The following is a 16426-nucleotide window of genomic DNA, read 5'->3' on the forward strand; positions in this document are numbered from 1 at the left end:
GTAAAAGTTTGTTAATCAATATTATTAACAAATTAGATGGGTTTACTCTATAAGTTAGAGGGTTTTTATAAATTTTTTAATGTTCATTTTTGAGAGACAGCGTGAGTAGGGGAGGGGCAGAGAGAGAGATGGAGACACAGAATCTGAAGCAGGCTCCAGGCTCTGAGCTGTCAGCCCAGAGCCTGACACAGGTCTCACACTCATAAACTGTGAGATCATTACCTGAGCCTAAGATGGACACTTAACTGACTGAGCCACCCGAGTACCCCATAAGCTAGAGTTTTATAGGTATAATTTTCAACTGATAGCTTTTAGAAATCTTACTAAATAAGAAAAAAATTGGGGGGGGAAGCCATGAAAATTATTTCCATGAGCTTTTTTTCCTAAATAATTCTTGTTTGTCTACTTATTATTGTGTTCTTACTATGTAAACAGAATAGCTAGACTTGAATAAGGAAAAAAGTCTCAGATTAATGATCTCAGTGATTTTCAAATTGTAATTTACATGCCCCTTCTTAATGAGGTATGTTTGCTCCATAAGGAAAGGAAAATAGAGATCTTTGTTGCCTAAGGAATGTTTAAGTGTAGCCCTTACATTAATGAACACTTGAGAGTTCAAAAGCAATGTCTAAAATCTAAGACTTGAAGATTTTTTTACACAAGTACATTTTTTAGATTTCTGTGGAGAAATAAACTCTTAGTTTTAAAAGTATTTTGACATTTCAAAATCAAAGTTAACATCCATTGATCTCCTATTTTTAGTAGTAGAACTCATGAGAAAATAAAATGTATTATTTCAATTAAGAAACCTGTAGCTACACTAAAGTTTTTGAGCTTTGCCATATTTCCTTTCCCCTAGTTTTGTCTTCCCTTGTCTCCATCTTATGAATACAAATCTCTTTTAAAAATACACATGTATTTTTATATTTTGGAATTATGAATGGATTTGTTAAAATATGTTTTAAAATATACTAAGAAGAATGAAATGGAATACAAGCTTAGGTTGACCATGTAGTAGTAATCTTCATTGAAATGTGCAGATTTTTATTATTTGGTTTCTTTTAACTAATTCCTAATATCCACTTATATATTCTGTCTCCTTTCTCCCCCATTGTCCTTTTCTCTTTCTTCCTTTTTCTTACCTTCCTTTCTTTCCTACTTCCACTCTCTTTACTTCTTACTTCTTTTCTTTCTAAGTTTGAGTACCAGAACATTTCTTTATCTGTCTTTTTTGATTCTATAAGAAAATGAAGTTAATTTATACTTCTGCCAACTCAAACTAAGCTCAAATTTCAACTTTCATCTACTCTTAGAATAAAGTTAATGCGTTTTTGTTTATTTTAGTGCTCATGATCTCACAAAGTGGGATCTATTTGGTAATTGCTACAGATTATTGAAGACTGGAATTGAACATGGAGCTATGCCAGAACAGGTAGGAGTTTATTGATATTCCTCCTTTTTCCATTTTAGAAGACTAAGCTTCTCTGAGATCACACAGGATTATCAAAAGCCTTACATAGAAACTAATTGATAATTCCTTTTTTTTTTTTTTTTTAGAAACTAATTAATAATTCTTAAATGCAGATGCCTCTTTTGAGAATTATTGCCATAGTAATTGTATATTACTGGTAGGTGTTCATGATTGAGTGTTACTGGTAGGTGTAATATATCTTCAGGTTTGAGCAGAAAAAAGTAGAAAATCTTTGCTATAATTGTATTTCAAAAATGTAATACTAAAGTAAACATTATTGCTTTTTTAGGAAAAATACAGTAATTACCATAGGAGCAATTTCCAAACTTGATTCAGTTTGATGAAAATTCCTAATAATGGTTATATTCTACATACTGTTCTAGACATTGATAATGGTAAGCCTTAGGTATAGCGTACTTTTTGTAGTAGAACCATAGTTGAGTAAACTTGGAGCCTTTAGCAGATTTTAGACCTTGTTGCCTTCATGTGTAATTTGAAATGGAAAGGGCAAGAATTCATCACATTTCTGTAGTCTGGAAGATACTTAAAATAGTCAATTCTATATGAGAATTAAGTAATTAATTTTTAATTACAATTATTATACTTGTTAATGGTTACACGTAATACAGTTAATTTTAGTTGGCAATTATGTAGTTATTGTTACTTAGCAGTAACAGTCTGTTGTAAGAATTAAGAGTTATTTTGTATACCATATATACTCATTCATTAGACCAAGATATCAGCCAGTAGTTAAGTGTAGGTGGTATTTAAGGGTGATCTTATGTATTCCCATTTGGTAATGTGGAATGCTTAAATGATACTTTATTACACTAAAGCAGTAGGAATTTCAACAGGTATAACAATAATGATTTCATATTACAAATGAATCACAGAAACATGCTTCATCATTGCTATGCTTATATTCTCAAGCTGTTCTTCAAAGTTGAAAGGGATAGACTTGAGATATTCCTTGTTTTGGTTTCCTCATTTTCCTTAAGAAGATAATGAGAATAGCACATCTCTGTTTCACCTGGGGATTATAATTATGTCACAATTTATTTATAATTCACTACACCATCATTTATTGTCATAGAACTGACTTTTGACAGTCTCGCATTGTTGTCTTCTTTGGTTATCTTAGTTTTCTGTTACTTATGTTCTCATTTCCCCCATTTTTAGTTTCTTTGAGTAAGAGAACACATACATGTGACATTTGCTTAAACTTTTTAAATCTTACACATATTTTCTTTTTTTTTTTTTAACTCAAATATAGCTAACATAGTGTTATATTAATTTCAGGTGTACAAGATAGTGATTCAGCAGTTTTCTATATTCACTGCTCATCATAAGTATACTTTTAATCCCCTTCACCTATTTCACCCATCTCCCCACTCTCCTCCCCTCTAGTAACCATCAGTTCTTTATAGTTAAGAGTCTGTTTTTGGTTTGTCTCTTTTTTTGTTTTTTGTTTCTGTGTTTTGTTTCTTAAAGTCCGCATATGAGTGAAATCATACAGTATCTGTCTTTTTCTTACTGAATTACTTCTCTCAGTATTATATTCTCTAGCTCCATCCATGCTGTGGCAAATGCCAAGATTTCATTCTTTTTTATGATTCAGTAATATTCCACTGGTGTGTGTGTGTGTGTGTGTGTGTGTGTGTATGTGTATGTGTGTGTACGTACGTGCGTGCATGCCGCACACATGCACACACACACGCATACATACATACCACCTCTTCTTCATCATTCATTAGTTGTTGGATGCTTGGGTTGCTTGCATAATTTGACTATTGTAAATAATGCTGGAGGAAAGATAGCAGTGCAAATATCCTTTCAAATTACTATTTTTGCATTCTTTGGGTAAATACCCAGTAGGAGAATTAGTGGATCATTTTTAATTTTTTGAGGAACATCCATACTGTCTTCCACAGTGGCTGCACCAGTTTGCATTCCCACCAGCAGTGCACATGTATTTCTTTTTCTCTACATCCATGTTAGCACTTGTTGTTTCTTGTGTTTTTGGTTTTACCATTTTAACAAGTATGAGGTGGTATTTCATTGTAGTTTTGATTTGCATTTCCCTGGTGATAAGTGATGATGAACATCTTTTCATGTGCCTGTTGGTCATCTGTATGTTTCCTGTGGAGAAATGTCTGTTTCTTTCTTCTTCCCATTTTTTAATTATATCATTTGTTTTTAGGGTGTTGAATTCTGTAAGTTCTTTGTACATTTTGGATAGTAATTCTTTATCAGATATGTCATTTGCAATATTTTATCCCATTCCATAGGTTGGCTTTAGTTTTCTTGATTGTTTCCTACACTGTGCAGAAGCTTTTTATTTTGATGTAGTCTCAATAGTTTATTTTTGCTTTTCTTTCCCTTGCCTCAGGAGACCTATCTAAAAAAATGTTTCTGTGGCTGACATCAGCAAAATTAGTGCCTGTGCTCTCTTCTAAGATTTTTGTAGTTTCAGGTCTCACATTGGGATCTTTAATCCATTAGAGTTTATTTTGGCATATGGTGCGAAACACTGGTCCCAGCTTCTTTCTTTTGTGTGTTGTCCAGTTTTCCCAAGCACCATTTGTTGAAGAGACTGTCTTTATCTCATACTCTTGCCTCATTTGTTAAAAGATCAATTGACCATATAATCATGGGTTTATTTTCGGGCTCTCCCTCTGTTCCACTGGCCTATATGTCCATTTTTGTGCCAGGGCCCTACTGCTTTGATTACTACAACTTTGTGGTTTATCTCAAAATCTGGGATTGTGATCCCTTCAATTTTGTTCTTTTTTTTTCAAGATTGCTTTCGCTATTCAGGATCTTGTTTCATAATTTTAGGGCTGTTTTTTCTAGTTCTGTGAAAAATGCATTTGGTATTTTGATAGGGTTGCATTGAATCTGTAGTTAGCTTTGGGTAGTGTGGACATTTTAACAATATTGGTTCTTCCAATCCACAGTCTATTTGTGTTGTTAGGCACATCCTTAAAACCTAATCATGTATATGAAGTTTTGGTGCATCACTACTAGATTGTACTCTTGTTTGTTACAGCAGTAGAAACTATTTAACAATCAGCAGCTCTTAGAAACATGTCTTTAGACACCCACTATTCAAATTCTGAAAAGTATACAGAATTCAACCAGTTTTTCATAGGACCATATAGGCTTGCTTTTTTAGATTGCCACTCTGTACTTTAAAATTCAGAAAATAACCTTTTTGAGTAAAGATACCAAATAACTACCAGAATGTTTGTGATTGCTTACCTTTAGTTTTGCTTAATGTTCTGAAGATAATTTAAAATTAATTGTCTAGTGGTTTTGGGTGACTGTATTGTCCTTACGCTTGATTATTTGTTTTCCATGGTAACCATTTTATGTAGAAGTTTCCTAGTCCTCAGAGTTCTTTTTTTTTTCTTTCCTCTTCCACTGATCTGTCTTTTCTCATGCCAATACTGCTTTAACTATTATAGCTTTAGAATATGTAAGACTGAAGTTTAAGAGCATTTACCTATTCTTATAGCAATTTTTTTCTTTCTTTTTTCTTTTTTTTTTTTTTTTTTACAAATAGCTTATTGTCAAGTTGGTTTCCATATAACACCCAGTGCTCATCCCACAAGTGCCCTCCTCCATGCCCATCTCCCCACTACCCCCCCACACCCATGAGTCCTCAGTTTGTTCTCAGCATTCAAGAGTCTCTTATGGTTTGCCTGCCTCACTCCCTCTCCCCAACTATTTTTCCCCTTCTTCTCCCTCATGGTCCTCTGTTAGCTTCCTCCTAATCCACCTATATGTGCAAACATATGGTATCTGTCCTTCTCTGCCTGACTTATTTCGCTCAGCATAACACCCTCAAGGTCCATCCAGGTTGCTACACATGGCAAGATTTCATTCTTTCTCATTGCCATGTAACATTCCATCATGTAGATAAACCACATCTTCTTGATCCATTCGTCCATTGATGGACACTTAGACTCTTTCCATGTTTTAGCTATTGTTGAGAGTGCTGCTGTGAACATTGGGGTACATGTGCTCCTATGCATCAGCATTTCTGTACCCCTTGGGTAAATTCCTAGCAGTGCTATTGCTGGCTTATAGGGGAGTTCTATTGTTAGTTTCCTGAGGAACCTCCACACTGTTTTCCAGAGGGATTGTACATTCCAGAGAGAATGTAGCTTACATTCCCACCAACAGTGTAGGAGGGTGCCCGTTTCTCCACATCCTCGCCAGCATCTAGAGTTCTCTGATTTGCTCATTTTAACTACTCTTATAATAATTTTTAAGTCAAATTATAGAAGAGCTATATAGAAAAATAAACTCTTATCCCTTTTATCTGATTCATACATTGTCACAAGTTTTCCAGGTGCATACTTGCAAGCTTTTCTTACTTTCTCTATATATATGTTTTTATTTTTACATAAATATGCGTCTGTCAAACAATATTTTTTCTTTAATAGTTTTATTTTTGAGAGAGAGACAGCACTCGAGCAGAGGAAGGTCTGCCTCCTGAAGCAGCCTCCAGGCTCTGAGTGTCAGCACAGAGCCCGGTGTGGGGCTTCAACTCATAACCTGTGAGATCATGACCTGAGCCAAAGTCAGAAGCCCAACCACCTGAGCCACCCAGGAGCTCCTAATGATATTCTTTATAGCAGTTTTTCCCCAGCCTAGGCAGGATTCAAGCAATAATAATACATTGGATTCAGTTTTTAAGTCTTTTTTTTTTTTTTTTAGTCTTTTAATCTGGAATGCTTTCTTGTTCTTTGTGTTTCATAATACTGACATTTTGAAGAGGTACAGGCTAATTATTTTATAGAATGTACTCAACTGGAGTGCCTCAGTGGCTCGGTTAGTTGAGTGTCCAACTCTTGATTTTGGCTTGGGTTGTGATCGCAAGGTCGTGGAATCGAGCCCCACTTTGAGGCTTAAGATTCTCTCTCTCTCTGCCTCTGTCCCTCTCCTTTTCTTACACACCATCTCTCTCTCTCTTTCTGTCCCATTCCCTGCTTTACACATGGTCTTTCTCTCTCTCTCACACACACACACAAATAAATAAATATTTAAAAATAATAAAAGAACGTGCTCAACTTAGTTTTGTCTAACCTACATGTTTAGATTCATTCATATAATGCATTCTTGGTAGGAATGCTACAATAAATGATATTCTGCCCTTGGTGCCTCACATCAGGAGGCACATGATGTCAGTTTGTTCCCTATTGTGATATTAATTTTTATCACTTTAATAAAGTAGGCTCTGACAAGTCTGTCCTGTGTACAATTTCCATTTTCTTTTTTAATCTGGAAAGATTCCTTAAGAAAATTCCGGTTTCTATCAAACTTTGTTATAATGTTAGCATGGATTTATGATTCTTGCCTCTCATGGTCACAAAATGGTAAAGTAAATGGTGACTTTCTGTCACTTATTTATGTCTTTTTTTTTTTTTTTTGGCCTCTGCTATAAAGAAGAACTTGCCCTTCTCCATTCATTCATTTTTTAAATTCATATGGACTCATAGATTACTACTTTATGCCTATTCTGTCCATCTGGTTAAAATTGAGTCCTATTGTTCACTTATTTTGGTGCTCAAATCGTTGCAGAACTAGTGAGAGGGAATTCCTTTCAAGCACTTCTGGGACATGAATATGGCATCTGGTATCTGTGTCCTCCCCTATTCTAATGAATTTTTTAACCTATAAATAATAAAAATTATCACAGTTCTATAACACAGAAGCATTAGCTGGCAAACAATCCACATTTCAGAATTTACTATAGTATTTCTTTTTTTTTTTAAGTTTATTTATTTATTTTGAGAGAGAGAACACCAGTGGGGAAATGACAGAGAGAGAAAGGGAAAGAGAATCCCAAGCAGGCTCTGCTCACAGCACATAGCCTGGCAGAGGGCTCAGTCCCACAAACAGTGAAATCATGACCTGAGTTGAAATCAATAGTTGGACACTTAACTGACCGAACTACCCTGGTGCCCCAATTTGTAGTATTTCTTCATATAATTTTTTGTAAAATAAAGGCAAGAAATATATAAATTATTCTTATTTTGTTTTGTGATTTTGTGCTTATTGCTTGTTGGTATCCTTACAAGTTTATACATTGCTTTAGGTAACATCTATTAAAAATAAAATAATAAACATCTGCTTTAATATATAGTTTCCAGAATTGTCTAAATTGATTCTAAAAATTGAAAGCCAATAAAGAATGTTTGTGAATTGTTTTGGTAAATATTTGCTATATAATAAAATAGTGTGAGTAAACCCATAAAGAGGAAGGAAAGGTAATCATAGGTCACTAACTCTAGGCTTCTCAAGGCATCAATAATAGAAAATTTTTTTTGCACTTATCACATACGGTAATATATTAAATCTTTACATGTATACATTTGTTTAAGCCTTATGACAACCTTATGGGATATGCATCATTATTCTATTTTTATTAATGATAAAACTGAAACACTGAGATGATAATAACTTGCCTCTTGTCACATAGCTGTTGCATACCCACTCAAACCAAGCTTTTAAATTCTTTTCAGTGTCCCTTCACGTTTTTTGCTACTAATTTGCTACTGCTGTTTGATATCCCATCCCTTCTGTTTGTTTACCCCATGTCGAACTTTTTTTTTTTTAATCTTTTTATTTTGTCCAAACATCTTTGTTTTTTTTCAGTGGGAATTGTCGGGAGAGATTAAATGCTGACACTTTATCGTCATGAACTGGAAATCAGCGCATTTCTTTAGATTGAACATAGGTTGAGTTTAACTTCAGCCACATTATTGCTCTTGCATAGATTATGACTTCTTGTGTAAATAATGCAGTCATACTTCTTTAGAAGAATGTTGATGTGTTCCTTAAAAGACTAAATTCTTATTTCCATGACTGAGCTTAGAAATTATTTCAGTTACCCACTTCTGACTATTCCTTGGGCATATCAAAAGTTTGCTACCACCCCCACATACATCCAGATTACCACCTACCTATTTATTATTCATCAGAAATGTGTTTGAGTGTCACATTCTAAGGGAGTGGGTATTACAAGCAGTCATTAATCTCAAGAGACTTTTTATTTTTTTAAAACTTTTACCTCCTCGGGGCTCCTGGGTGGCTCCGTCGGTTAAGCGTCCGACTTCGGCTCGGGTCATGATCTCACAGTTTGTGGGTTCGGGCCCGCATCATGCTCTATGCTGACAGCTAGCTCAGAGCCTGGAGCCTACTTCGGATTCTGTGTCTCCCTCTCTCTCTGACCCTCCCCTGCTCACACTGTCTCTGTCTCTCTTAGAAATAAATAAAACATTTAAAAATGTTTTTAAATAAAAATATTACCACCTCAATATCTCTTTGGCCACCATTCTTTTAGCCCTACTATCATTTTCTTGGTTTAATGCTTCATATTCTCTCTTGTGAATCACAGTAGTAGTTACCTATTTTGTCTTAGTAACCTTAGTTTTAACCTTTTTCTAATCTAGGTTCTGTTCTAGTAAATTCTCAGATGTATGAATGTATCAGAAAACCTTACGGAGTTGTTGGATTTTTTGTTTTTTTAAATACTGATGTACTTTCAAATACCATTATAGACTAAATTGGTGTAATCACTTTAGAAAGTTACTTGTCAGACTCTATTAAAATTAAAAGTAGACATACCCTTGATTGACATTTATAATTAGGAATTTAGACTATAAATTTATACTTAGACATGTGTAAAAGACATAGGTACAAAGGTGTTCATCGTAGCACTATTTATAAAAATTTAAAACTTCAATTAATCTAAGTTTTGATCAGGAGAGACCCAGTTAACTTTGGTAGGATAGTTTTGATTCTATACAGTACTATGTAACTATAAATTTTAAAATGAGGTTGATATTATTTATGTTAAATATTCTATATGAGAAAATTTAATGAAGAAGGCATGGAATAGAATGGTTCTATAACTATAAAGGGGTGATAAGATTTCAATATACAGATACCTGTTAGTAGATTATTTCTGGGATGATACATAAGGAATAGTTCGACAGTGGCTTTCTCAATGGAAAACTAGAGATTTGAGTGGTCAAGAAACTTAGTTTGAATTGTACACCATTGTAATGTTGGATATTTTACAGTGTACAATTGCTTTCTAAATTTAAAAATCACTTGTTGAGTAATGAATAACTGGAAATTGACATTTAAAAACCATGTGCAGTTTATAATAGCACCAAAAAACATGAAATACTTCGGTATAAATCAACAAAATATGTGCAAGATCTGTATGCTGAAAACTACAAAACACTAGTGAGAGAAATACAAGATTTTCGTAAATGAAGATTGTATCATGTTCATGAATTAGAAGACTCAATACTGTTAAGATGTCACTTTTCCCCAAACTGATCTTAGGATAATTAACACAATTCCATCTAAAATCTCTGCAGGACTTTTTGTAGAAACTGACAACTTGATTCATACAATTTATTTGTATGAAGGGCAAAATAATTTTTAAAAAGAAAAAAAGAATATTCACACTACTTGATTTCAAGACTAAACAGTAACTTTGACAGTGTGGTACTAAAGAAAGGCTGACATATAGATCAAAGGAACAGTATAGAGAATTCAGAAATACACTCATATATATGGTCAGTTGATTTTTTACTATTTAAGAAATAGTTCTGAAAAAATATATATATATGTATATATATATCAGGAGAAAAAAGAATCTCAGTTCACACTTCACACCATATATGAAATTAACTCAAAATAGACCTTTAGACCATAAAACTATATGCAAAACCTGCAAGTATAAAACATCTGAAAGAATACACAAGAGAAAATCTTTGTGACATTAATCAAAGATTTCTTAAATACAACATCAGAAGCATGATCCATAATTTAAAAATTTCAAAAATATACATTCGGCAAAATTAAGTACTTCTGCTCTTGAAAGATAGTGATAAGAGAATTGAAAAGACAAGTATATAAGACTGGGAGATATTTACAAATCACGTATCTGATAACAGATTTCTACTCAAAAAGATAAAGATCTCTCACAATTCTCAAAATTCAGTGGTAAGAAAAGCAACAGATAACTCACCAAAGAACATAGATGACAGACACATGAAAAGTAATTTAACTCGTTAGTCATTAGAGAAATGCGGATTAAAAGCATGATGAGATAATACTACAAACCGTATAGAAAATAGTGGAACTCATATGTTGCTGGCTGGAATGCAAAATGATACATTCACTTCAAAAAACAATTTGGCAATTTCTTATAAAGTTAAATATATACTTATCTGACCCAGCAGTCCCTCTCCTGAGTACTTATCCAAGAGAAATGAAAACTTAAGTTCACATAAAAACCTATACTGAAAAGTGTGTAGCAGCTGTATTCGTAATTGCCTAAAACTGCAAACAACTCACATGTTCCATCAACTGATGAAGGTATAAAAACAAATTATATTATCATCCATACAGTAGAATACTTCTCAGCAATACCACTGTCATGCAACAACATGGATGAATCTCAATAACATACCAAGCCAAAGAAACCAGATGCACAAAGCTATGTGCTGTACAATTTTACTGTATATTCTGGAAGAAGCAAAACTTACAGAGTCAGAAAATAGAAATCCAGAATGGGGCAGGAAGCTGACTACAGAAGGGTATGGAGGAATTTGAAGGATGATGGAACTGTTTTATTTCCTGATTGTTTTGATGGTTACTTGATGATACAAGTGTCAAAACTGCAGAACTATATGTTGAAGGCAGTAAATTTTTCTTTGTATATAAATTATACCTTAACTTTTTAATGCAAAAGGATAAAAATAAGAGTAGTTATTTCTCTTACGTCATGAATTCCATTTCAAAGCCTGGACCAGTGTATGTTTTGAGTTTTTGAAAGGCCCAGACCAAAACACTACCATAAGAACAAAAGAAAACATTAATCACATGGTAGAAATTTTAGAACCAAGAGCCATAGGTAGAAAAGTTTGATAAAACCTTCATTCTTATTTTTCAGCTCTCTAGCAAAGTTATAGATAATGGTTGCAAATGTTATTTAAATTAAAATTAGTTTATTCAAACGGTTGTTGGATAGTTTCTGTTGACTCTAAGTCTTCAGGTGTGCAAACATGAAAATTTCTATTTATTAATCTTCATCGATCCTTCAGAAACATGGCTAGAGTGAAGCATCTGCTCTCTTAGAAGACAGTATACAGTGTTATACCATTTTTTTTAAAAGCTCAAAAACTAGAAAAACAATGTATTGTCCAATGATATGTATATGTGATAAAACTATTTTCTTAAGAGCCAGCACTTGATATATATGAAATTTAGTAGAATTGTTTGCCAGCCTTAAGGAATAGTGAAAGAAATTATTGATGGATACAAAGTTATTAGTATCCTAGTAGTTCCTAAAGTTGGTAGTCTGTTCACAGGTTAATTTCATTATTATTATGCTTTATAATACAGCTATTTTGAAGTATCAAATATTACATTAAAATATCTTAACAAAGAACAAATAGACATAAGCATAAACCAGGATATATACTCACTCTTTTAGAAGGCCATTTGTGACTTAGTTTCTGCTGATCTAGCCTCAGTGTATGCTTATCCTTACTCACCAGACTATTCCAGTTTATTGGTGAGGCTTTTTTTGAAATTTCTATCTCTTCAGCTTACATTGTCCCTTTGTTGCCAGATTAAATCTTAAATCTTTCTTTAAAGATTTAGTATATACTTTTGCTTCTCTAGAAAGTTTTCCCTAACCATTATTACTCTTCCCAGCCAAGATAGCAGTCCTTCTTCTTGCCCCTCAACACCTGACCCTGTGTCTGTATAGTTAGTCAAACCAATTACTAAATTGTTACAGTTGAAACTTATTTTTCCATTAGATTATTCTCTAAGATCAGGTAAAATATTTGTTTTAAGCTCCTGGTCTAGCAGAAGACTTGGATACTGAGTAAAACATCTATTAGAAAAACAGAATTCATATTTTTCATGATTATGGTTTTAAATTGCTATACAGTTATATCTCTGATTATTTTTATTTTTGAGAGAGAGATAGAGACAGTGTGAGCAGGGGAGGGTCAGAGACAGGAAGATACAGAATCCGAAGACAGGCTCCAGGCTCTGAGCTAGCAGTCAGCATAGAGCCTGACGCAGGGCTCGAACCCTCGAGCTGTGAGATCATGACCTGAGCTGAAGTAGGACGCTTTGCCAACTGAGCCACCCAGGCGCCCCAACAGGATCTTTTTTGATGCTAAAGCCTACATTGTTTGGGAAGAAAAGGCTGGTACACATGAACTGTTTAAGAGCAGGCCTGAGATTGTAAGAAGTGAATGCCTGGCCAGTGTCCTTTTCACTATATACCAAACCCTCTTTTGGAGATCAGTATGAAGAAATCTCACTAATATGGAAACCAACTTGACAATAAACTATTTGAAAAAATAATATAATAAAAAAAAAATCTCACTAAAAGAGATTATAATATTCCACACTGGACCTTATCATTGACATATCACATTTTTCTTCATATTCTCCCTTGTTTTAAATATCAGGAATTAATGAGAAAGCTCCGTTTTTTACCCTTCCAGTGATTTTTTTTTTAATGTATAGTATACTATGCCCACTGGTAATACAATATATAGGATGAACCTTCATTCCCAAACCACATGTAGAACTTAGGAATCTTTCTTCTCTGTTAAAGAATTATTTGTTACTTCTTTATCGCTATGATTTGTCTTAATGTTTGTGCTTTTGTTAGCATTTTCTCAAGAAAAATATTACTGCAAACTCTATTCTTTGCCATATTGACTATTATTTTTAATTATACAGTAAAAATGACTTATTTTTCTTGTATGTAAAGTTAGGAATTTTAACATGTGTATTGATTTATGTACTCACCACCACAATGTGTATCACATATCTTGAATATGTGGATATGAAACAGTTTCATCATCCCCCAATTTTTTCTTCATATTATCCTTTTATAGTTAGATGCTTGCCCTACCTACAACTGTTGTAAATCACTGCTCTGTTTTCCATCATTTTGGTTTTGCCTCTTTGAGATTTCCAAATAAATGATATCATAAAGCAATGTAACCCTCCAGAGAATAAAAGTCTTTCAGTAAGCATAATGTCTTCACTGACCATAATGCCTTTGCGATTAATCCAAATTGTTTGAATTGATAGATGGTTCATTTTTTAATTAATCATTGGTTCATTTCTACTCCATTGTGTGGATATAGCAGTTTGTTTTATTCATTCACCTGTTGAAAGACATTTGGGTTTCCATCTTTTGCTCTTACAAACTAAAGCTGATGTGAACATATGTGTACAGCATTTTATTTGAACATAAGTTTTCCTTTCTCTAAAGTAAATGCTCAGGAGCATAGTTGCAGGTATTAGAGTATAAGTGTGTGTTTGACTTTATTAGAAACTGCCACACCATTTTCCAGAATGTCTACACCATTCTGCATTCCTGCCGGCAATGCAAAAGTACCATTTGTTCCACATCTTTAGCAGCACTTGATTAGTATTTACATTAGCCATTCTTATAGGTGTGTAGTGGTGTCTCATTGTGCTTTTAATTAATATACATTTCCTTAATGCTAATGATGTTAAGCATCTTATTCGTGTGCTTATTTGCCAGTCTTACATTCTTCTTGGTAAAGCCATGTTGATTATTAATTTGCATCTAAAGACTTTTTTCGAAGGGATGTTAATTGTCACTCACATTAACCTACTCTGAGTATGATAGAAAAACAAGTATTGGATATGAGAGGCAGACTAGTATGAAGTTCACTTTACTCTTTTGTCATGCATGGATCCACTAAAAAATTTGATTCTCCATCCCCTTAAGTCTCCTGCAAACAGAAGAGTGAAAGAGCCCCAATTTATCCCACAGTCAGTGTGTGAATTTTTAGTATCTTAAACATGTCCTATATATGTACTTAATATATATCCACACGTATATATTATGTATACATAATCATTTTTTCTTATTATTCTATAGTTGTATTTTCCATAAAAATTCAGTTTTTCTAAACCTAACCATTCTAGGAGCGTATCCATTAGTCTTTTTTTTTTCTTTTCTTAAAAACATTTATTTTGAGAGAGAGCTAGCAAGCAGAGGAAAGGCAGAGAGAGAGGGAAAGAGGGAATCTTAAGCAGGCTCTGCACTGTCAGCAGAGTCTGACATGGAGCTCAAACCCACAGAGTACGAGATCATGACCTGAGCAAAAACCAAGAGTAGGACACTTAACTGACTGAGCCAGCCAGGCACCCCACCTTTAGTCTTTATTTATATATAATATTACACTATGTCTTTAAGATATGTGATATCGTTAGCCAGAGGTTGATTGATTATCATTAATTCAGTCTGTTAATCAAAGATGAAGAGCTGTGGTTCCTTTAAATAGGTAAAAGTAATTATTAAGGAAAAGGTCTAATAAATAATTTTATGTTGATTAAGATAATGCTAACTGCTATAATAGATTAATCTCAACATCTCAGTGGCTTGACACAACAGAAATTTATTTCTCACCCTTACAAAGTGCAGTTAAGGGAAGTGAGGTGTCACTGTACCATCTAGTCATTCAAGGACCCAAGGTCTCCTGGGTCATTCATTGGTATCCTGCTGGCAGATAGGAGAGTAGAAGATAGAATAGGCATTCCTGCTTCTTTAACTACTTTTGCCCAGAAATGTGCAGTATACATTACTGTGTCCTCCCATGAACAGTGGGAGCACAGAAACAGGAGGACAGAGGAGTAGAGTTGGAAAAAATTCTTTGTCATCATCCCTATACTTGCTATATTATTGGAAGACCCTCTCCAGGAAATCAAGGAAAGAGAGAAGGCCTGTGGTCCTCACCAGTCAAAACAATCTCTTGGCTTTTTCCATTTTTATTGTTTGTCCTTCTTGTTTCATCTGTGTCTACTACAGAAGGATGAAGTTGCTGAAATAATATCTGGACAAGTTGGTATAACATCATTAGTATGGAGGATAATAGTGTAAAGCTAGGAAGAAAGCATTCTAAATTTTCTTTTGAAATGGGATCAACTATATTGTTATATAATTATACCTGTGAGAAGGCAGAATACTTTCTAGTCAATGAAAGTGAGCTTTTTATTTTAAAATAATGCAGTAGAGCCTTTTTAAAATAAACTCATGATGAATACCAATATATGAACAGAATAGAATGAGTACGTTCTCCTTGAAATAGGTATTGGAGTGGCCAAGTGTCTGCTTCCCTCATAACCATTTCTAAGATGCTTCTGCAAAACTTTGGAACAGTTTGAATAACTTCCTAGTATATAGGTCAATAGAAATGTAGAAGGAAAGGAAATTATATTTGTGATGATTAGAAGAAATGGTAAATAAAATTAAGCTGTTTTTCAACATTACTTTTTTCTGTATCTTAATTTCCTACTGATAATGTTATTTGTATATTACTTTTCTAGTAGCTTAACAATTCAGGTTGTTTCAAATTAGAATTTTTTTAAATATTCTCTTTTCCTTCCACATAAACCATATTACTAGTGTACCTTATATTCAGAACTAGAGGTTATCACATTATGTGTCAGGACCAGAACATGTACCCATACTGAGCATTTCCTAAGTACAGTAAGGTGATTTCTTTAGCATTAATGTTCATAACTTGACAGTGTTTCAGTAGTCTTATTTCTGACGTCAGTCATTTAATTATTACTGTGTTTGATAAAATCCTGACATCACCTCACTAGTGTTGCATCAAAAGCAGCACTACTTATCCCTTTAATTCTGATGAATTATTTTCAGTGCTGAGTAGGTATATTGTAGATATCTTTTGCTTATGTGATCTGGAACCTAAAATTTTTGAAGTTCAAACCACCTAAAATTTTAATCACTTCCTTCACATGCCACTCACTGACTTCTGTTTTGATTTATTATATATATATGTAATATATATAATATATGTTCTTATAATTTTTAATTTATATCAACTG

At 33.6% G+C, this 16426-nt stretch overlaps 1 protein-coding gene across 1 annotated transcript in view; it reads left to right on the forward strand.

Annotated features, from left to right (window-relative positions):
* STAG1 (stromal antigen 1) overlaps nucleotides 1-16426 on the forward strand; it is a gene marked incomplete at its 5' end in the record, with an annotated part of 115853 nt that overhangs the window by 37727 nt on the left and 61700 nt on the right. Inside the window, one exon of the mRNA XM_039256472.1 lies at nucleotides 1345-1432. Within this exon, the coding sequence (XP_039112403.1) occupies nucleotides 1345-1432 (88 nt within the window). The remainder of the gene's footprint in view (nucleotides 1-1344; nucleotides 1433-16426) is intronic.

This window comes from Hyaena hyaena, unplaced genomic scaffold (genome assembly GCF_003009895.1).
Source record: "Hyaena hyaena isolate Hyena2069 unplaced genomic scaffold, ASM300989v1 scaffold_575, whole genome shotgun sequence".
NCBI classification, from domain to species: domain Eukaryota; kingdom Metazoa; phylum Chordata; class Mammalia; order Carnivora; family Hyaenidae; genus Hyaena; species Hyaena hyaena.